Here is a 22393-nt window from a genome sequence, read left to right as displayed (position 1 = left end):
CAGTCAGTTCTGCTACAATGCTTGTTTTGAAAATGTGAATTTGTTCCAATGCAATTGATATATCAAGGAACGATCTGAACATAATATAAACTTCCCATTTCCTTATGCACAATTTTGTGCACAAGAAACATTAGCTGAATACTGAAAACACCTAAATGAACCAAGCCACTTGGAAATACACGAAACTGACACTCCTCAAACATCTACCAGCTCCCTGGGCTCTCCAGGTGTATGATAAGCTAAATCCATCCACATCAACTGTTACAATTTTGTTTCATTTCAGATAACCTCCTTCTATCACCTCTCAATAACTCACAAGCTGTAACCCTCTGACACCTCATTCCACAAGCAAACTCCAGTTCTTTTTCAAGGTAAACTGCCATATTTGTTGCAGTATTTATGTGTTTATTTAACAGTGTGACACTGTGCTATTATTATTAAGTTTTTAACTTTTTATGTGTCACTGGTGATTTTTGAGTACTGTGCTCTTAATTCTATTTTCCCTAAAAGCCCTGTGGATTTTCTCCACAATTTGTCATGCTGTAGTGATTTTTAGGAATGTGTAGGTGGTGTCATGACAGAACTGACTATATTTCCCCTTGTGAGCCTTCTGCTCCAACCTGGTAAACCTACCTTCCCTTGACTTTTCCCAACCTAGGCATCCTACCGACAATTCCTTTCTCTGCTTTTCATGCCCAACAACTCAAATCCTAGTAATTTTTAAAAGATCGATTCAATTCTCTTTGGAAGCCAGCCCAGTGCTTATTCTGTGACTTCATCTGCTACCTTTTTTTGTATTTTTGCCTTATTTCAGTGCTTAATTCTTAGTACTCAGTGTGTCTGAATAACTCTGATTCGTAAAGCCTGCCCTGTTCTTCAGTTTGATTGGAAGTTCTTCAAAAACAGGAACTTTAGTCTTAAACTACTCTCAACATTTCATAGCATCTTCAGCAGGCCTTCAGTGAATTATGAGTAAAAATCAGTATCAGTAAATATCTTATTATATCTTACATCTTCCGCCATTCTCCAACAACTTATTTTCCAAATGCATCTATATGGATTCCCTTCAACATGTTCTAATTCTGTTCCTATAAAACAGTAAAAGAAATAAAGTTTATAGCTTAAAATGAGATCTCCTAATTTCAACAATTTCTAAAAACAAAAGCTATACTTCACAAAATTGCCATTTAGAGCTAACTCTCAGAATAAAATCAATTAAAATACCTCCGTTAACATTGGGGTCATGATAGAGCTTCCAGCCTTCAAGTGTTGCAGCTCTCCATGCCTGACCACAGCGTTTGCAGAGTCGTTGTGCCTTTAGAAACAAGAAACAGTGGTTGGTCATATAACAAATGCAGTACTAAAGAAGTACTTGTGCCTTATAGAAAAGTACAAGCAATTTATGAGGATTAGATAACTTATGGCATAGATGTGACAAAGGATGGTGTAGACAAACAGTAATGGCGTTTCCCTTCAGCCATATGCATGTCTTTCTGTGGCCTCTGCCTGCCCGCAGGCCTGCCTGCCTGCCTGCCTTCCTGCTTTCCTTCCTTCCTTCCTCCCTCCCTCCCTCCCTCCCTCCCTCCGTCCCTCCGTCCCTCCCTTCCTTCCTTTCTTTCTTTCCCTAATAATCCGTTTGCTCTTTGATTCTGGGCTTACCACTAGGTGCCCACGGTGCCCACAGGCATGTAATTCTGCTAGAAACAAATGGGCTAAAGAGGCTGATGACCCTTGATTTATGTAAAAGTATTACAAAAGCACTGTTAGTCTCTATAATGACAGGTGCTATTGCTCATTCAGCCCATAAAGATGATATTTCTTCATGTTAAATGTGACCAATCAGATGAGCTTGATATACCAGTGAGATAGAAACATGTTTGTTGGTCCATCATCTCTTTAGGAACCATCTCTCCCCATTTAGTTCATATGGTTTGAATAGGTCATATGATTCCATCTCTGAACTCAAGGATTAGGCATGTGATGTAACAAGAATCACTCCCAGGACCCTTGCCAGAGATATTGGGAAAGAGAGACACTCCTTTTGCTGGGGTTGCTAACTTGCAGGAGGATGTAAGGCTGGAGCTGTTGATGGCCATCATGGACACAAATGGCTTCTTGAGAATGAAGCCACAGAGAGGAGTGTCAAGAGCCTGGGAGAGACAGTATCCTAAGGACATCTTCTAAGTCCCCGAATCCTGCTTTTATAACCAGATATAACCCTCTATACTTCTCTGTTCCATAAGACAATCAATCCCCAACCTGTAAGTAATTTGAGTTGGGCTTCTGTCATTTGAACCTACAGAATCTGATTAATACAACCAGTTAAGGGACCTCCCTAGTGGTCCAATGGTTAAGACTCCACGCTCGCAATGCAGGGGGCCAGGGTTTGATCCCTGGTCAGGGAACTAGATCCCACATGCTGCAACTAAGAGCCCACATGCCACGACTAAAAGATCTCACACGCCACAATGAAGATCCCGCATGCCATGACTAAGATCCAGCACAGCCAAATAAAAATAAATAAATAAATAAATAAATATTTTTTAAAAAATTGAACCAGTTAAAAAGTATCATACCCAAAACATCATTTTGGATTTATGACTTTTAAAAATTATGAAAGCTATGTAGCAACATGGAAAAATATTTTTAAAATATCTGATATGCTATCTAAAAAAGGCAGGACAAAATCTGAATGCAAAACCTTAAAAACATTTTTCTAAGTGAAATTAGCCAGACACAAAAGAACAAATATTGTATGATTCCACTAACATGAAATAGCTAGAATAGGCAAATGCATAGAGACAGAAAGTAGATTAGGTTACCAAATGGTGAGAGAAAGGGGAAATGGGGAATTACTGCATAATGGTTATGGAGTTTCTGCTTGGGGTGATGAAAAAGTTTTAGAAACATAGTGGTGATGGTTTCGCAACACTGTGAATGTAATTAATGTCACTGAAATTTACACTTGAAAATGGTTAAAATGACAAATTTTGTTATATATCTTTTATCACAATGAAAAAATCAATACTGTAATATACCAAAACTATTGACTTGGGCTTCCCTGGTGGCGCAGTGGTTGAGAGTCCGCCTGCCGATGCAGGGGACGCGGGTTCATGCCCTGGTCCGGGAAGATCCCACATGCCGCGGAGTGGCTGGGCCCGTGAGCCATGGCCGCTGAGCCTGTGCGTCCGGAGCCTGTGCTCCGCAACGGGAGAGGCCACAACAGTGAGAGGCTCGTGTAAAGTGAAAAAAAAAGATGTACAAAAAAAGGCTTGTAAGTAAATTTTAAAACCCCACTATCTGTTATTATGTAAAGGTAGTGGGACCTTGAGAGTTTTTATTTTTCAAGGCTTTCAATAATGTGATCATATTTTTGTTTTGTTTTTAAAAATACATCCTTACTTGCCATTGTGATTCCTAGTATCCTGCACATCACCTGGCAGAGTGGCTGGGACTCAAATATTTTCTGAACAAATGAGTACGTGTTACTTCTTTTCTTTCTTTCTTTCCTTTTTTTTTTTGGGGGGGGGGCCGCGCCACCCACGTGGCTTACAGGATCTTAGTTCCCCAGTCAGAGATTGAACCCAAACCCTCAGCAGTGAAAGCTCAGAGGCCTAACTACTGGACCACCAGGGAATTCCCCTTCTTTTCTTAATTAAAAAATAAGAATGATGTTTAATAATCCAACACTTACTACTATAAAAATTACTTAATATATGCTAGTGGTTTGTAACACAGAAGAACAAACAACACTTTGAGCTACCATATTTCTATCTAAAGAACACTGCCAAGAGTACAGCAAAACAGGTACAGCATAATATCTGAAGCTTGAAGCTCCTATGCATCAGACTACCTCATCTAAAAAGTCCACAGAGGGCTTCCCTGGTGGCGCAGTGGTTGAGAGTCTGCCTGCCGATGCAGGGGACACGGGTTCGTGCCCCGGTCCGGGAAGATCCCACATGCCTCGGAGCAGCTAGGCCCGTGAGCCATGGCTGCTGAGCCTGCGTGTCTGGAGCCTGTACTCCGCAACGGGAGAGGCCACACAGTGAGAGGCCCGCGTACCGCCAAAAAAAAAAAAAAAAAAAAAACACACACAAGACCTTAACTATCACAAAGGAGGTTACTTTTTTTTTTATATAAATTTATTTATTTGTTTGTTTTTATTTTTGGCTGTGTTGGGTCTTTGTTCTGTGCGCGGGCTTTCTCTAGTTGCAGCGAGTGGTGTGCAGGCTTCTCATTGTCATGGCTTCTCGTTGCAGAGCACAGGCTCTAGAGCGCAGGCTCAGTAGTTGTGGCACATGGGCTTTGCTGCTCCGCGGCATGTGGGAATCTTCCCGGGCCAGGGATCAAACCCAGGTCCCCTGCATTGGCAGGCAGATTCCCACCCACTGTGCCACCAGGGAAGCCCAGGAGGTTACATATTAAAGAGGTGAAGTTAAAAGGAAGAAATTTGAGGGGACCATAGTCTTCAAATGCTAGACAGTGTCAACTAGAAGAGCAATTAGGGTCAGACTTATTCTTAACTCTTAAAAATCCAAACTAGAAATAGGGACTTCTCTAGTGGCGCAGTGGTTAGGAATCCGCCAGCCAATGAAGGCGACACGGGTTTAAGCCCTGGTCCAGGAAGATCCCACATGCCGCGGAGCAACTAAGCCCATGCACCACAACTACCAAGCCCGCACGCCTAGAGCCCGTGCTCCACAACAAGAGAAGCCACTGTAATGAGAAGCCCACGCACTGCAATGAAGAGTAGCCCCTACTCGCCACAACTAGAGAAAGCCCATGTGCAGCAATGAAGACCCAACGCAGCCATAAATAAATTTACTAAAAAAAAAAAAAAGTCTTCATTCAATTTGTTAAAAAAAAAAATCCAAACTAGAAATAATGGGGCTATGCCTAGGGTATGCAGTACACTAACGGGAAGGCAAAGTTTGACTTCTTACAAAGGATTTTCTACCAGAGTTGTGCAAACTGAAGTGCACTGCTTTCTGAAGCAATGTGTTCTTTATCACTAGAAATGTTGGAACAGGAGTTAGATCCAGAAATACTGTGAAAAAGATTACTGCATTGAGGAGGCATACTCAGTGGTCACAAAGATCCTTTCCAACTTACAGTCTGTGACTTTTTGATATTGGACAAGCAGGGTATATACATCATTTACCTCTTCTGTCATTCCAGCACGAATCAGAGTGAAAAGATATTTAAGTAATCTGACTTCATCTTCTCTATCCAGATCATCAAGGGGCATCTTCTGTCTTATGGGAGCATCAGGGTCCTACAAAAATTAATTAATTAATTAAATCATCAACTATAAATTCTTTATATGCACATACAATGTAAACATCAAGAGATGATAAATGTCTCCTGAATTACATACTGAAATAAATTCACTGAATTTACTTAAGTAACAAAGGGAACAAAGTGTCACAAGTGTCCCAAATAGCCACATAGCTGTCTGTTGCCCATTCAAAACAGACTCTGTTGGTCCACAAAGGTGCATACTTCAGTCAGGCAAGCTGGAAACAGCCCTAGTCCAGCCCAGCAGCTCTAGAAATTCCACTCATAATTCAAGCTGACTTGAGCTTTACCCTGTTGTAGCAACTACATGGCCCAGTTAATCCTAAACAGAATTAGGCCTAGATGGAGAATGAGCAGAGGAGAAACTGCAGGAATCACAATGCACTCTGTGACTAGAAGGTGCTTAGCTGGTTCTTTCTGAGAACATATGAGAAGAGAGCCCAGTATGGGACTAATGCTACACAAAGCACACCAACACCCAACAAAAGAAATTTTAAAACAGATTTCTAATAAATACCTCCACCCTCAGTTATTCCTACCAACTACCTTTCAAGAATAAAAAGAAATGGGCCTTTGAACACTGGGGATAACATAGTGTCCTCATTTTTGCGGCAAAGAGCACACATGATCTACATCAGCAGTCCCCAACCTTTTTGGCATCAGGGACCGGTTTTGTGGAAGACAATTTTTCCACAGACGGCAGGGGGGGTGGGGGGGAGGGAAGGGGATGGTTCAGGCGGTAACGGGAGCGATGGGGAGTGACAGGGAGCGGCAGATGTAACTTCGCTCACTCGCCTTCCGCTCACCTCCTGCTGCGTGGCCCGCTTCCTAACAGGCTGCGGACCGGTACCAGTCCACAGCCTGGGGGTTGGGGACCCCTGATCTACATGATGAATTTCAGATTAAAAGCTATTTTAATGTGACTTTAAAAGAGGAGTAATTCTTATTCCAAATGTTACTGAGTAATATGATTATCAATTCAAAAACTGGAAGGCATAATAGGTCAATTGGCTAGTTTCACAAATATTTTGCAGACAGATATAATCATTCAATTTTGGAACAAATGGTTTCTTTCTGGCAAAAGGAAATCACCACTTTCCAGATGTTAAGGGTAAATGATTTTTAGTTGCTTGCTACAGGGGTAATTTTGCTACAATTTATTACAAGAACTTTCAGTAGTTTCCAAATAATTTTCATCAAAACACACTTTTGTTACCAAATGGAATTTTACCTATTTTTTCGACTGTTACTTACTTCTCTCACTCTTCACTATAAACATTTAATTCACATGCCTCCACCTATCACAAAGCTCTGTTCCTTCATTTCTACAATAATTAGACTCCCGTTCTTTTCAAATCCACTATTACTCCTATAACTCATATCCTAGAATGACCCTTCTAACCTCAAGCTAATTCACAAAGCTTTATTTTTTTCCTCTGCTTTCTATATAAAAGAACTTTCATAGGTCACCACCTTACAGCTGCAGAGTCAAACCTTGCTATAAAGTCAAAATTAATTTGTTTTAATGCTGGCAAATCAAGAACACTTTCTATACTTTCTTTTACAATTTACAATCTATAGGCCACAGATGGGTTCAAATATATGCCATCAAATTCAAACGCAACTTAGTAATTTTTAGAGTTAAACAGTATATGCAATCCTTCTGGAAACTAAAACAAGGATCCAAGAAAATAAAAATTCTCAGCCTTTAGGAATAAAAATCACTTAACTCTGAAGGCAACTTCCATTTCAAAGAACACTTACCAATTCAGTGACAAGAGGACGGACACTTCCTATGTAAGAAGAGAGCTGCCGCTGTTTCAAGGTATGCAGAGTATTTTCCCTGAAAGAATAAGTACAACTTTTTTTTAAATGAGGAATTTTAATAGGTCTACTTAAAAAAATCAAGTCAAGGAAAGAAAGAGAGTACAAACTCAGAAAAAACATGCAAAACACTAATATAAAAGGGCATTTTAGCTCAGATGACTAATGATGTTGAGCATTTTTTCATGCCTTATTGGCCATTCACCTATCTGCTTTTGTGAGGAATCTGTTCAAATCTTTGTCCTTTTTAATCTGGCTGTCTTCTTGCTACTGAGTTGTAGTTCTTTATGAACTACAGGTTCTTTATGTTTCTTCCAGTCTGCGGATTGCCACCAATTCCTTTTCTCAATGATGTCTTTTAATGAGGTTTTAATTTTGATGAAGTCAAATCAATCTCTTTCTCCTGATTACTGCTTTCTGTGACAATCACTTATTCGCCAAGTCACAAAAATGTCCTCTTATGTTTTCCTCTAAGAGCTTTACAATTTTAGCTTTTACGTTGGGGATTATGATCCATCTTGAATTAACTGTTGGGTACAGTGTGAGGGAGGTATCAAGGCTAATCTTTGTTCACATAGATATGCAGTTTTTTCCTGCATAGTTTGTTCAAAAGACATTGCTTTCCCCACTGGATTGCTTTGATGCCTCATTAAAAACTAAATGACCACAGAAGTGTGGCTCTGTTTTAGGATTCTCTATTCTCTTCTATTGACCGCCAAGAAAAGGAGACTAACTCGTAAAAAACTTGTAAAAACCTTAACAGGACATATTAACGTAAAAAATTTTTTTTCTGAAAATTTCTCTTTCTCTCAAAAACCACAACTAACCAAGATTTAAGATTAAAAAAAAAAATTTGGTATCACTAATTTCCTAGTTAAGCAGAGAAAACACGATTTATAGACTTGATACATATATAATGTTACTGAATTCAAAGGCAAACTGAACTTTTTCTTTAAGTCTTGAAATAAACTGTCCCTTTAACCTAGGGGTACTTGCTTTCTGGTTTCAAGGTCTTACAATAATTTAGAAGCACTGAAGGATGCAGGGAAAAGCAATTAAAAAACAAAAACAAAAACACATACAAGTAGCTAGAAACATGGGACAATTGTCTTCCTGATAATCAATTATGATTATTAAGAAAATATGGCAGTGATTGTTTGAAAACTTGAATCAGACCATGTCATTCTTTTATTCTCAAGGTTTCCCATCACATTTAAAATAAAGTCCCAAACCCTTACCTGGGCTACCTGTAAAAGTCCTATATGAGCTGGCTCTCTTCAATCTCATTTCCTACCATTCTTTTCTTTGCTGTGTTCACACTGGCCTCCTTGTGCAAATGCTTTACCTTCTTAGAGTCTCTGTAGTTCCTGTTCTTGCCCTGAACACTTGTCCCTCAAATTTTTGCATGTCTGGCCTCCTTTATTTCTTAAAAACCTCTACTCTTATTACCTGTTACTTCCTTAGAGAGGCCTTCCCTGGTCACCTCTTCTACTTAAAGTAACTCCCATTACCATCCTCTATCCATCAACTCTGATTCTTATTTTTCTTTCAAAGCTCTTAGCACCCAATAGGATATATACCTATTTGCTGTCTAACTCTCCTATACAATTATAAATTCCACAAAGGCAGGGTTTTTATCTGTTTTGCTCACAGACTGAGTTCAGTAAGAACTGAATAAATATTTGTTGAAAGATGCATAAACAAAACCAACATTAAATGACTTCAACAATAAAAGTTTAGTGACTTACCAATATACTGACTTTGCATAAAACTCAATATTATCCGAAAAATCTCCGATCTCATCTTTGGCAATGCTCTCCAACCAATCTACCACCAGCTAGGAAAGGAGGGGAAAAAGAGTATTAACTATAAAATCTGTAAGTATTTTATTTGAAGTAGTATTACTCCTACCATTAATTTAAAAAAAAAGGTTTCTAATTCAAAAATACCAAGTAACAATTTTTTCTATCACTGTTTTTACTTTTTAAAGATGTATAAATATTATGGCAAAAGGTATTTTCTATAGGAATAATACAGTTTTTAACAGGCTATTCCTGGAAATGGTGGAGCTATTATTTGAAAACAAAAAACAAGGTTCTTAATTCTTTTTAATTATAAATTAAAAGATCAAAAAGAAAAAAATTAAGAAAAAAGTTTGACTTAAAAAACTTCAGGACTTCCCTGGTGGTGCAGTGATTGAGAGTCCGCCTGCCGATGCAGGGGACGCGGGTTCGTGCCCCGGTCCGGGAAGATCCCACATGCCGTGGAGCGGCTGGGCCCGTGAGCCATGGCCACTGAGCCTGCGCATCCGGAGCCTGTGCTCCGCAACAGGAAAGCAAAAAAAAAAAAAAAAAAGGCCCGCGTACCGCAGTGAGAGGCACGCATACCGCAAAAAAACCCAAAACCAAACAAAACAAAAAAACTTCATTTCTTTTATGTCATTTACCTTTCTCCATATTTCACCAAAAAAAATGTAAAAATTCTAGTCATACCTGACTTTGTCGGACAAGTGAATCTCTCTGAAATAATGCTTCCACAACTGCTTTTTCACTGGCATTAAGAACCTATAAAAAAAAAAATGGTGGAAAGAAAGAAAAGAAGATCCTCAAGAACATTATTTCAACAGAAAGGTAAGAGAATCTGAAATAAGTATATTTAACCACCTATAACCATTTTAACATAGCAAATCTGTATATTCACCTTTGAAAAAATTTTATAAGTAAGTTTCAAACTGCTAGATCAACGTGCAGCTGCTCTTACTTGATATTTTAATTCTTGGTTATGCTTAAAATTTTTAAGTTCTATTTCCCCAGAGATGTTGTTTTTGGGAAAAATAAAATACAAAACAAAATGAAACAAATCATAATAAAGGGTAGGATGCAGTCATGGGGCATATTAGGAAATTAACATTTAAAAACTTTAGGACTTCCCTGGTGGCGCAGTGGTTAAGAATCCGCCTTCCAATGCAGGGGACATGGGTTCAAACCCTGGTCTGGGAAGATCCCACATGCTGCAGAGCGGCTAGGCCTGTGAGCCTGTTCACCACAACTATTGAGCCTGCGCTCTAGAGCCCACGAGCCACAACTACTGAGCCCACGTGCCATGACTACTGAAGCCCGCACGCCTAGAGCCCATGCTCCACAACAAAAGAAGCCACCGCAATGAGAAGCCTGCGCACGGCAACGAAGAGTAGCCCCCGCTCGTCGCAACTATAGAAAGCCTGCACACAGCAACGAAGACCCAACGCAACCAAAAATTAATTAATTAATTAAAAAAACAAAAAACAAGGTACCTTCCTTCCAACTGGCAAAATCAAATGATTGATGGCAGAGTAAACATTTTCACACACTGTGAGAGTGTAAACTAGTACATTTCATTAGGAAGGCAACATGACAAGCTCTATCAAACTTTGTCCCAACAATTCACTTCCAGAAATACAGGAAATACTCAAATATGTAGGTAAGTGTGAAGAATGTTCATTGCATTATAACTATAGCAAAAATACTGGAAACAAATATGTCCAGCAGAATGTCTGAAAAAAATTATGGCACATTTATACTTTGGCATACTATGAAAAAATAAGGTAAACGTATACAAATTGACATGAAAAAAACTAAGAAATATTGATGAATAATAAAAAACTCTCAGTATAAGGTATAAATGAAATCATACTATACAGTAAAAAAGAAAAAAACACCAAACCAACCCCCCCCACCACCCAAAACTACATGTATGTATAGAGCAGGGAGACTAGATGAAGCTATTGCCATAATTCCTGCAAAAAATGATGAAGGCTTTGGCTTAAGTGGTGGCAAGAGGAACAGAGATGAGAGGTCAGAGTTGGAACAGAAGAGCTAAAGTGAGCAAGATCTGATGATGGACTAAATTTTGAGATGAGGCAGAGAGCAGGGTCTAAACCCTGGCTACTCAGAGTGTAGTTTACAGACCAACAGCATCAGTACCACCTGCGAGCCTCTTAAAAATGCAAAATCTGGGCTTCCCTGGTGGCGCAGTGGTTGAGAGTCTACCTGCCAATGCAGGGGACACGGGTTCGTGCCCCGGTCCGGGAAGATCCCACATGCCGCGGAGCGGCTGGGCCCGTGAGCCATGGCCACTGAGCCTGCACATCTGGAGCCTGTGCTCCGCAACGGGAGAGGCCACAACAGTGAGAGGCCCGCGTACCTCAAAAAAAAAAAAAAAAAAAAAAAAAGCAGAATTTTAGGCCCCTCCCCAGACCTACTGAACCACAATCTGTATTTTAACAAGATCCCCAGGTGACTCATGTGCACAGTAAATTTTGAGAAGTGCTGGCTTAGGGAACATTCGGGTTCCTTGGAAAGTTAGCTATGGTGCCATCCACTGAAAGACAAAAGTGGGTTTGACTTTTGACAGGTTGGAGTTACAGTGCTTGAAAATTATTTTCTTTAACAGAAAGAAATACGGCTGACCCTTGAACAATGCAAGGGTTAGGGCACTGATCCTCCTTACAGTCGAAAATCCAAATGTAACTTTACAGTTAGCTCTCTGTACTGCTCATTCCTCTGTAACCGAGGTTCTGTACCTGAGGATTCAACCAACTGCAGATCACGTAGTACTGCAGCATGTATTTAGTGAAAAAAATCTGTGTGTTAAGTGGACCCACACAGTTCAAACCCGTGTTGTTCAAACGTTAACTGTAGAAGGTGCTGACTTTTGAAGGGGGGCAACGTGGCTGAGTTCCCCTGGGTCTGCTGGGAGGAAAAGAAAAATATGGAAAGACCATTTACAGAATGAGACAGAGCTGGGGGACTCATTCCCTTCAGGCTCTATCTTCTCTCTGCTTGGAGTCTCTAGGAGAGAACAAAATATATTCTAGCACTGCAGAGAAGTTTGCACAATTTAACAACTTGACTAATACCTTTACTAGGACCCAAGTCACTGAATCCTGCAACACTTCACCCAGACTGCATTAAAAAAAGGCTTCTGCTGAATGGCCTGAGGGACAACTCCCTCAAATTACCTAGGAGGTCAATGTTTGATTTCGAGGATAATGAGGCATAGCCTTCATTGTCTTGGAGGATCCTTTGTCTGAAGGAAGGCATCTCTAGAGCACTGTGGTTGACCTTCTCAAGGTTTAACTAAACATTTCAAAATGACATTCTCAACTTGATCTTCAAAAAAAACCCGCACAAAATTTTATGTGTATATATGTATAAAGATGCAGAGAAAAATGTCTGGTAGAATATGTACTAAATTGTTAGACTGAACAGTATGAGGGATAAAAGAGAACTTTAACCTTTTACTCTATAATGTAAATCAATTTTGATTATTGTATCTTTACTTGTAAAATTTTTAAAATGAAGCAACTCTAGATGGAGGGTCAAAAATCAAATTCTACTACTAAAAACATTTGAATTTTAAGCATTTATAAAGGAAAAAATTTAATATAAAACTTACAGTAATTACAAACATACTTTCATCTTCTAATGCAGACTGTATTCTGTCTCTGGGGAAAAATAACACAAAATGAAAAAGCCTTATTTCATATGAGTAAATGAAATCACCTTTTTAAGCTAGATACATGCAGAAACCTGCATTCCATCCACTGTAAAAAAATGAGTTTCCAATTAACTTAGCCAACATGCTTTTAAAAGCAAAAATCAAGTAGTAAATGCCTTCTGAATCTAATACTGACATCTGAACAAAAATGATATTTACTGAAGAGACAAACTGCAAAGTCTTTAATGGCTACCTGCTAATTCATACACCTAACTTTTTAATATAATGTTTTCACAGGGCCCAAATGAAAAAATACAATTTTCTCTCAAGATTTTCTCATTAGGATGAGAAAGTAACAGAATGAGAGCCAAAACCAAGGAGCATCTGAGAGAAGAAAAATTTGGTTAACTTCTCTCGAACTTCTACATTACATAAAGTATATCTGTCAGTTCTTTTTCTTAATCTATCCTCTTCTAAATATTGCCGTATTTTTAGCACTTTCCTTAAATCTTTACATGTATCCAATTTTTGGTAGCTACCAGCTTTATGATTAATAGTCCCCTTTCCTTGTTAACTCACTTCTGACAACTAAGGCATTAGAAATGATAAGTATCACAAAATGGCAGAACCTATTTCCAAACACATCTTACTCTAACTTCCAAGTTAATCTGCCAGTTTATTTCTCTTTGAAGTCCTACACAACTTTACCTATACAAAGAAGCCAGCAGCCTCCATGTGACCATCTCCTGTTGAAGAAGCCAGAGCATACTGGCTGTTTTTGAAAACTTTTGAAGTCCAGGTGTTGCTCGGCTCACTATTTTACTCAGTATATTCACCTGAATTAAAAATACAAATGTAATAAGGTTTTCTATAATTTTGAGTCACAACTTTGTATTCTTCAAGTACATAGTGCTAAAACTAATTATATATATTTTATATATGTACATATTTATATTATAAATTTTTCCTGTCTATTGTCTTTTTTAAATTGAGTATAATATAACATTCCCACTAGAAATGGCCTTAATTTGAAGTAAGGTGTGTTTATGTGAGTATATATGTAAAAGTTTAACAGACTCTAGAGTTCAGATTCAACAATAACAGCCATGAGTGTGTTTTTCTCCTTGTACATCAACCCAGAAGATAAGCTAAATCTAACCTACACCCAACAAAATCATAACATGAACCAACAGAGCAGCAATGAAAATTAAAAATAAGGTATCTGCAAATTTTATCTGAAAAATTTATACCATATAAAAAAAATCAAGAAAAATATTTTCCTAAGACTGGTACCAAAACATTGTCATTTCTAACCAAACCTTAACCAAAATCCCTCCTTGCTGTAAAACAGCAGTTCTTAACCATTTGAGGACTTTTTGCAGAAGTCTAATGAAAGATATGGATGTTCTTCACAGAAACACACACCAAATTATTTAATAGGAGGTTTAAGGACCCAAGGTAAAAGAAACCTTTCTCAAAGGTTATGAATATTACCTCCTTATCAAGGGCAATTAAGAAACAGGATTGGTCTCATTCAGAAAATGAAGAATCACTACCAAAACAACAGGTTTCCCCACCCTTTAAAAAGTATTCACAAAGTAATGTTACTTCTGTCTTAAGGCCAGTGTTTAATAAAAGTATTATCTGTATTTCTCATTCCTTTAATAAATTCTCTATTGGAATCCTAACTCCAGTGATTCACTAGGTGATTATTATTGCTTTTGTTATTTAATGAAGCTACTGCTTTTATAATGGAACAATTCAGAAACTGATTATTAACTAATATTAAATGCTCAAAAAATGTTGGCTATTACTATTATTTCAATTATTCTTGAATGCAATAGTTTCTTGAAGTCCTTTCCTTTCCTTTAAAAGAGACTTAATTTTTTGAGCAGTTTTAGGTTCACAGCAAAACTGAGTAGGAAGTACAGCGAGTTCCCGTTACTTTCTGCCCCCAAATACACACAACCTAACGCCCCACTATCAATATCCAGTACCAGAGTGGTACGTTTGTTACAGTCACTGAAGCTACATTGACATGTCATTACTACTGAAAGTCCATAGTTTACACAAGTGTTCACTCTTGGTGTTGTACATTCTATGGGTTTTGACAAACGTATAATGACATGTATCCCTCATAATAATATCACACAGAATAATATCACTCCAATAAAAAACCACTGTGCTCCACTTTCTATCCTTACCACCCTTTGAACCCTGGCAACTGCTGATCTTTTTATTCTCTTTAAGTTTTCCCTTTTCCAGAATATCGTATAGTTGCAATCACACCATACGTAGCCTTTGCATATTGGCTTCTTTCACTTAGTGATATGCATTTCGGGTTAATCCTCATCTCTTTATGGCTTGATAGCCCATTACTTTTAAGGGCTGTATAATATTCCACTGTCTGGATGAACCACAGTTGATTTACCCATTCACTTACTGAAGGACATCTTGATTGCTTCCACATTTAGGCTATTATGAATAAAGCTGCTATAAACATCTATGTGCAGGCTTTTGTGTGGACATATATTTAAAACTCTTTTGGGTAAATACCAAAGAGTATGTATGTTAGGTTACATGGTAAGAGTATGTTTAGTTTTGTAAGAAACTGAGACACTGTCTTCCAAAGTGGCTGTATCATTTTCCATTCCCACCAGCAATGAATGAGAATTCTTGTTCTACACCCTTGCCAGCATTTGGTTTTGTTAGTGTTTTGGATTTTGTTCATTCTAACAGGTGTATAGTGGCATCTTGTTGTTTTAATTTGCTATTCCCTAATGATATATGATGTGTTTTTTTTAATTTTTATTTTATATTGGAGTATAGCTGATTTATAATGTTGTGTTGACATATGATGTTAAGCATCTTTTCCTATACTTATTTGCCATCTGTAGATCCTCTCTGGTGATGTGTCTGTGTACATGTTTTGTCCATTTCTCAGTTAGATTGTTCATTTTCTTACTGTAGAGTTTTAAGTTCTTTGTATATTTTGGGTTTTCCTTTTTCAAAGATGCAGAATCCTTTTGTCCTTAAAAGAAATATTATATGGACTCTCAACGTGTAAAAAGCAGAGCTGCTCTGGCCGACCTTCTAACCATGCCACACTTGTCACTACACCCCAAGACATCCTCCTTAAATATAGTATAGAAATTCACAAGTTGATGCTGTTCAAAAAAAACTTAAAGAGTACTGAAGTCTGACCAGCAATGCAGTGAAATTAACTTACCTGACTACTACAAATGTTTTCATACTCTTCCACAAGGTCAAAAACTGTAGTTGAAGAGTGCTTCAAAAAAGACTGCAGGAAATCAGAAAACATACTCATGGATGCTAGAACACATTAAAAAGAAAAGGAACAGAAAGAGTTAAATGACATACTTCTAGGTAATTCTGTTTGTTTTAAAAACTTAAAAACATAGCTACAAATCCTTTTTTTAAACTGCTATATTTTTAAAAATATATAATTGTGGTAAAATATACATAACAAAATTTACCATTTTAACCATTTTTAAGCGTACAGTTCAGTAGCAGTAAGTACATACACAGTGCTGTGCTACCATCACCACCATGGGACCACAGAACTCTGCATTTTGCAAAACTAAACTCAGGATAGCCAAGGCAATCCTGAAAAAAAACTAAGCAGGAGGCATCACATTTCCTGATTTCAAACTACACTACAAAGCTATAGTATTCAAAACAGTACTGGCATAAAAATAGACACATAAATCAATGGAAAAGAATGGAGAGTCCAGAAATAAACTCCTACATATATGGTGAATTAATATTTGACAAGGGAGCCAAGAATATTGAATGGGGAAAGGATAGTTTCTTTAATAAATGGTGCTGGAAAAACTGGATAATCACATGCAGAAAAACAAACTCAGACCCCTATCTTACACCACTCATAAAAATGAACTTGAAATGAATTAAAAACTTAAATAAGACCTGAAACTGTAAAATTCCTAGAAAAAAAAAGTAGGGAAAAAGTTTCTTGACACTGGTCTTGGCAATACTTTTTGGATATGATACCAAAAGCACAAGCAATAAAAGCAAAAAATCAACAAGTGGGACTATATCAAACTAAAAGCCTCTATACAACTAAACAAACAATCAACAAAATGAAATGGCAACCTATGGAATGAGAGAAAATATTTGCAAACTATATACCTGATAAGAAGTTAATCTCCAAAATACATAAAGAATTCATAAAATTCAAAAACAAACAATCCGATTTAAAAATAGGCAGAGGAGGGTCTTCCCTGGTGGTACAGTGGTTGAGAGTCCGCCTGCCAATGCAGGGGACACGGGTTCGTGCCCCGGTCCAGGAAGATCCCACATGCCGCGGAGCGGCGGGCCCGTGAGCCATGGCGGCTCAGCCTGTGCGTCCGGGGCCTGTGCTCCGCGACGGAAGAGGCCACGACAGTGAGAGGCCTGCGTACAGCAAAAAAAAAAAAAAAAAACCAATAAAAATAGGCAGAGGAACTGAACAGACATTCCTCAAAAGACATACAAATGGCCAACAGGTACCTGAAAAGATGCTCAACATCGCTAATCATCAGGGAAATACAAATCAAAACTACAATGAGATATCACCTCACATCTGTTAGAATGGCTATCATCAATAACACAAGAAATAACAAGTGTCGGTGAAGACGTGGAGAAAAGGGAACCTTTGTGCACTATTGATGAGAATGTAAACTGGTTCAGCCACTATGGAAAACAGTATGGAGGTTCCTCAAAAAATTAAAAATAGAACTACCATATGATCCAGCAATACCACTTCCGGGTATATATTCAAAGGAAATGAAAACAGGCTTTCAAAAAGGTATCTGTACTTCCACACTTACTGCAGCATTATTCATAACAGCCAAGACAGGGAAAAACCCTAAGTGTCCATCACCGGATAAATGGATAAAGAAGTGGTATATATATACAACAGAATATTATTCAGCCATGAGAAATAAAGTGATCCTGCTATTTGTGACAGGACAGACCCTGGATAGACCCTGAAGGCACTAACTAAGATAAATCTGACAGAGAGAGACAAATACTGTACTATATCACTCATGAGGAAATCTAAAAAAGCCAAACTCATAGAAACAGAGAGTGGAATGGTGGTTTCCGGGGGCTAGAGAGTGGGGGAGTTGAGAGATGTTGGTTAAAGGGTACAAATTTGCAGTTATAAGATGAGTAAATTCTGGAAATCTAATGCACAGCATTGACTATAATCAATAAACCTGTATTAGTTGAAAGTTGCTAGGAGACTAGATCTTAAATGCTCTCACCACAGAAATTATAATTATGTGATGTGAAAGTACAATGGAGGTATCAGCTAACACTAATAATATGCAAGTGTATCAAAGCAATATGTTGTATACCTTAAACTTACAGAATGTTATGTCAATTACACCTCAAAAAAAAAAAAAGAAAAAAAATCCTAAAACTATAACTCCCCATTCTCCCCTTTCCCTAGACCTTGGCAACCATTATTCTACTTTCTATGTCTATGAGTTTGACTACTCTAGGTGCCTCACATATGTGGAATCATACAGTATTCGTCCCTATGCCACTGGTTTATTTCATTTAGCATAATGTCCTCAAAGTACATTCATGTTGTAGCATGTGTCTGAATTATATGCCACTGTAAGTATATACCACATTTTGTTTATCCTTCATCCATCAATGGACATTTGGGTTGCTTCTACCTTTTAGCCATTATGAATAATGGGGCTATAAATAAGGGAACACAAATCTCTTTAAAATCCTGTTTTCACTTCTTTTGGGTATATACCCAGAGGCAGAATTGCTAAATCATATGGTAACTCTATTTTTAATTTTTTAAGGAAGCACCACTGTTTACCATTTTACATTCCCACCAACAATGTACAAGAGCTCTAATTTCTCCACATCCTTGACAACGTTTGTTATTTTCTGTTTGTTTGGGGTTTTTCTGTTTTTGTGGGGTTTTTTGACAGCAGCCATCCTAATGCGTTCAGGTGGTGTCTCGTGGTTTTGATTTGCATTTCCTTAATGCAAATTATTACTTAATAATGCGACATTACAGATGTTGAGCAAATTTTCATGTGCTTATTGGCTAGTTTTGTTTTTCTTTTTATTTTTGGCTGTGTTGGGTCTTCCTTGTTGCACGCGGGCTTTCTCTAGTTGCGGCGAGTGGGGGCTGCTCTTCCTTGCAGTGCACGGGTTTCTCATCGCGGTGGCTTCTCTTGTTGCGAAGCACGGGCTCCAGGCGCGCGGGCTTCCGTAGTTGTGGCACACAGGCTCAGCAGTTGTGGCTTGTGGGCTCTAGAGCGCAGGCTCAGTTGTTGTGGCACATGGGCTTAGTTGGTCCGCAGCATGTGGGATCTTCCTGGACCAGGGCTCGAACCCATGTCCCCTGCCTTGGCAGGCGGATTCTTAACCACTGTGCCACCAGGGAAGCCCTACTGGCTAGTTTTATATCTTCTTTGGAGAAATGTCTATTCAAGTCCTCTGTCCATTTTTCAACTGAGTTGTCTGTTTTCTGTTATTGTTGAGTTGTAGGAGTTCTTTCTACATACTGAATATTAATCTCTTACGAAATATATGATTTGCAAATATATTCTCCCACTCTGTGGGCTGCCTTTTCGCTCTATTGATTGTTCTTTTGACACATATTTTGATGTAGTCCAAGTTATTTTGTCTTTTGTTACCTACAAGTCTTTAAAGATTCCAAAATGTATTATTCAGTATGTTGACCATTACTACAAAACCATGCGCCAGATTTTGAAACATCTGAATTATATTTAAGTACACCATAACAAAGTAGCTGAGAAAGTTATAATAGATACTAAAATGACATGTTTTACTCAGGGAAAATACATACACTCTACTACAATACTGTATAATATTTAAGGCCTCAGCCATGGTTCACACTAAAAATGAAATATTTTATAGATTAAGTACAAAGTACTTTTGAGTCACTCAATATTTGAGTACTTATAACTGGCAAATACTACAAAGAAGCAGTGGTCACCAGAGAGTTAAGAGAAGGGCTCTGGGACTTCCCTGGTGACGCAGTGGTTAAGAATATGCCTGCCAATGCAGGGGACACAGGTTCGAGCCCTGGTCCGGGAAGATCCCACATGCTGCAGAGCAACTAAGCCCGTGCGCCACAACGACTGAGCCTGCGCTCTAGAGCCCACAAGCCACAACTACTGAGCCCGCGTGCTGCAACTACTGAAGCCTGCGCGCCTCGAGCCCGTGCTCCGCGACAAGAGAAGCTACCGCAATGAGAAGTCTGCGCACTGCAACAAAGAGTAGCCCCTGCTCGACGCGACCAGAGAAACCTGTGCGCAGCAACCAAGACCCAACACAGCCAAAAATAAATAAATAAATAAATAAATTTATTCGGAAAAAAAGAGAGAGAGAGAAGGGCTCTGGAATCAAACTGCTTAGTTTCAAATCCTGGTGCCATCACTTCCCAGACAGGTGAGCTCAAACAGGTTACTTAATCCTTTTAAGCAGCAGTTTCCTTTCCCTGAAAATGGAAACAGTTACTGTATCTATTTAATGGACCATGAAAGGAGTTAGTGTTCATACAGTGGTAAGCATACTGACTAGCACTCATATATGTTAGCTTATAATAATAAAATGAAGAAGAACCTATGTCATAATGTGCAGGTACAGAGACACTAAAAGCAGATTTTTTTTCCAAAAGGGAATGGTAATAACCAACGTAAAGTTAGAATAGTCACAGTACTGTTTGAAGAAACAACACTAGCATCCAGGCCAAATAAAACACGTCAACAATGTCAGATAAAAATTAAACCAAAAGAAAAAGAGAAGCTCTTTCAACAGCACAAATATGGAAATAAAAATATTAGAGACTAGTCTAATAACCTAACAGGCTACTACTTATACTGAAAGATTAAACGGCAAAATGCCGCTCCAACTGAGAACTAACGTGAGGTTCTCAACCTCGTAGAGCTACATCAAATGTCGTAGCCATTACCATAACTAGTTGGCTTAACAAACTTTTTTTTTTTTTTTTTTTTTGCGGTACGCGGGCCTCTCACTGCCGCGGCCTCTCCCGTTGCGGAGCACAGGCTCCGGACGTGCAGGCTCAGCGGCCATGGCTCACGGGCCCAGCCACTCCACGGCATGTGGGATCTTCCCGGACTGGGGCACAAACCCATGTCCCCTGCATTGGCAGGCAGACTCGCAACCACCGCGCCACCAGGGAAGCCCCCAAAAATATTTTTTAATGATGTTCAGGAATAGGAGATAATTTCCTTGATCTTAGTAAAACGACAAGCTACTGTGTTACAAACGAAGTTTTACCAGCTTCTCCAGGATCGTCCTCCTGTAACATAACAGCACTGAGAGTTACATCCTCTGTTACACTGTGGGGCTCTGTATTTGTGAAGAGCCCTGCACGCTGTGATGAGAATGCAGCGGCCCAATTACTGTCATCCAGATTAGTTACCTGAAAAAATAAAAGGAAGATACAGAAAAGTAATGTGGTTATTGCTGCTGAGTGAATGAAGACTTTAATACTATTAAAACCTTTTAAAGACCATAGGTATGTGTTTTTCACTTTTAAAAGAGAGCCATGGGGCCATTTTATTAAGGAAATCATGGCTTTTTTTTTTTTTGGCCATGCCATGAGGCATGTGGGATCTTAGTTCCCCGACCAGGGATTGAACCTGCACCCCCTGCGCTGGGAGCTTGGAGTCTTTACCACTGGCCCGCCAAGGAAGTCCTGGTGGGTTTTTTTCAAAAAAGGCAGTATATTCCTTCTTTTTTTAATTAATTAATTTATTTTTGGCTGCGCTGGGTCTTCCTTGCTGCGCACAGGCTTTCTCTAGTTGCGGTGAGTGGGGGCTACTCTTCGTTGCAGTGCGCGGGCTTCTCATTGTGGTGGCTTCTCTTGTTGCAGAGCACAGGCTCTAGGCGCATGGGCTTCAGTAGTTGTGGCATGCGGGCTCAGTAGTTGTGGCTCGCGGGCTCAGTCGTTGTGGACTCTAGAGCACACGCTCAGTAGTTGTGGTGCACGGACTTAGTTGCTCCACAACAAGTGGGATCTTCTGGAACCAGGGATCAAACCCATGTCCCCTGTATTGGCAGGCAGATTCTTAACCACTGCACCACCAGGGAAGTCCCAGTCCCAGCTTTTTAGTTTTCTTCTTTGTACTACTCCATACTTTAAAAAAAAAAGCCAATAAAGATTCCATTTTGTAATATTTAAGCTGATATTAATAAGTAAACTAATATCAGCTTTAGTTCTATTGCTCTAGGACTAGTTCAAATCAATTTTTTAATTTTGGGAAATAGTACAGGATGAATGATCCAGTTTCTACAACAAATAAATGGTAAAGAAAAAAAGAATGATGGAGGAACTTATAGATTAAAATACTTAGGAGACATACCAAGCAAATGCAATGTGTTGAGCTTGTTTGGATTCTGATTTGAGCAAACCGACAACTGGGCTTCCCTGGTGGCGCAGTGGTTGAGAGTCTGCCTGCTGTTGCAGGGGACACGGGTTCGTGCCCCGGTCCGGGGGGGGGATCCCACATGCCGCGGAGCGGCTGGGCCCAGGAGCCGTGGCCACTGGGCCTGCACGTCCAGAGCTTGTGCTCCGCAATAGGAGAGGCCACAATTGTGAGAGGCCCGCGTACCATAATAAAAAAAAAAAAATTGACACAACTGAAGAAGTATGAACACTTAATGAAATACGTATTGTAATGGAAAAAGTACACATAAAATGGCTATATGAAATCATAAAGGAATTACTCTGTGTGTGTGTAGGGAG

The 22393-nt window shown here is 39.0% G+C and overlaps 1 protein-coding gene across 3 annotated transcripts in view; it reads right to left on the bottom strand.

Annotated features, from left to right (window-relative positions):
• The window catches only part of NUP107 (nucleoporin 107), a 44551-nt gene that overhangs the window by 16778 nt on the left and 5380 nt on the right, over nt 1-22393 (bottom strand). For all 3 annotated transcript variants that reach the window (XM_029206428.1, XM_029206427.1, XM_029206430.1), the window contains 10 exons: nt 20923-21067; nt 15830-15933; nt 13309-13436; nt 12559-12607; nt 9615-9686; nt 8871-8959; nt 7063-7141; nt 5162-5275; nt 1225-1315; nt 1012-1088 (listed from right to left, as the gene is read on the bottom strand). In XM_029206428.1, the coding sequence (XP_029062261.1) occupies nt 1012-1088; nt 1225-1315; nt 5162-5275; nt 7063-7141; nt 8871-8959; nt 9615-9686; nt 12559-12607; nt 13309-13436; nt 15830-15933; nt 20923-21067 (948 nt within the window). The remainder of the gene's footprint in view (nt 1-1011; nt 1089-1224; nt 1316-5161; nt 5276-7062; nt 7142-8870; nt 8960-9614; nt 9687-12558; nt 12608-13308; nt 13437-15829; nt 15934-20922; nt 21068-22393) is intronic.

This window comes from Monodon monoceros, unplaced genomic scaffold, assembly GCF_005190385.1.
Source record: "Monodon monoceros isolate NGI ecotype Baffin Bay Population unplaced genomic scaffold, NGI_Narwhal_1 Super_Scaffold_6, whole genome shotgun sequence".
NCBI lineage: Eukaryota > Metazoa > Chordata > Mammalia > Artiodactyla > Monodontidae > Monodon > Monodon monoceros.
This window is presented reverse-complemented; position numbering and strand designations above follow the sequence as displayed.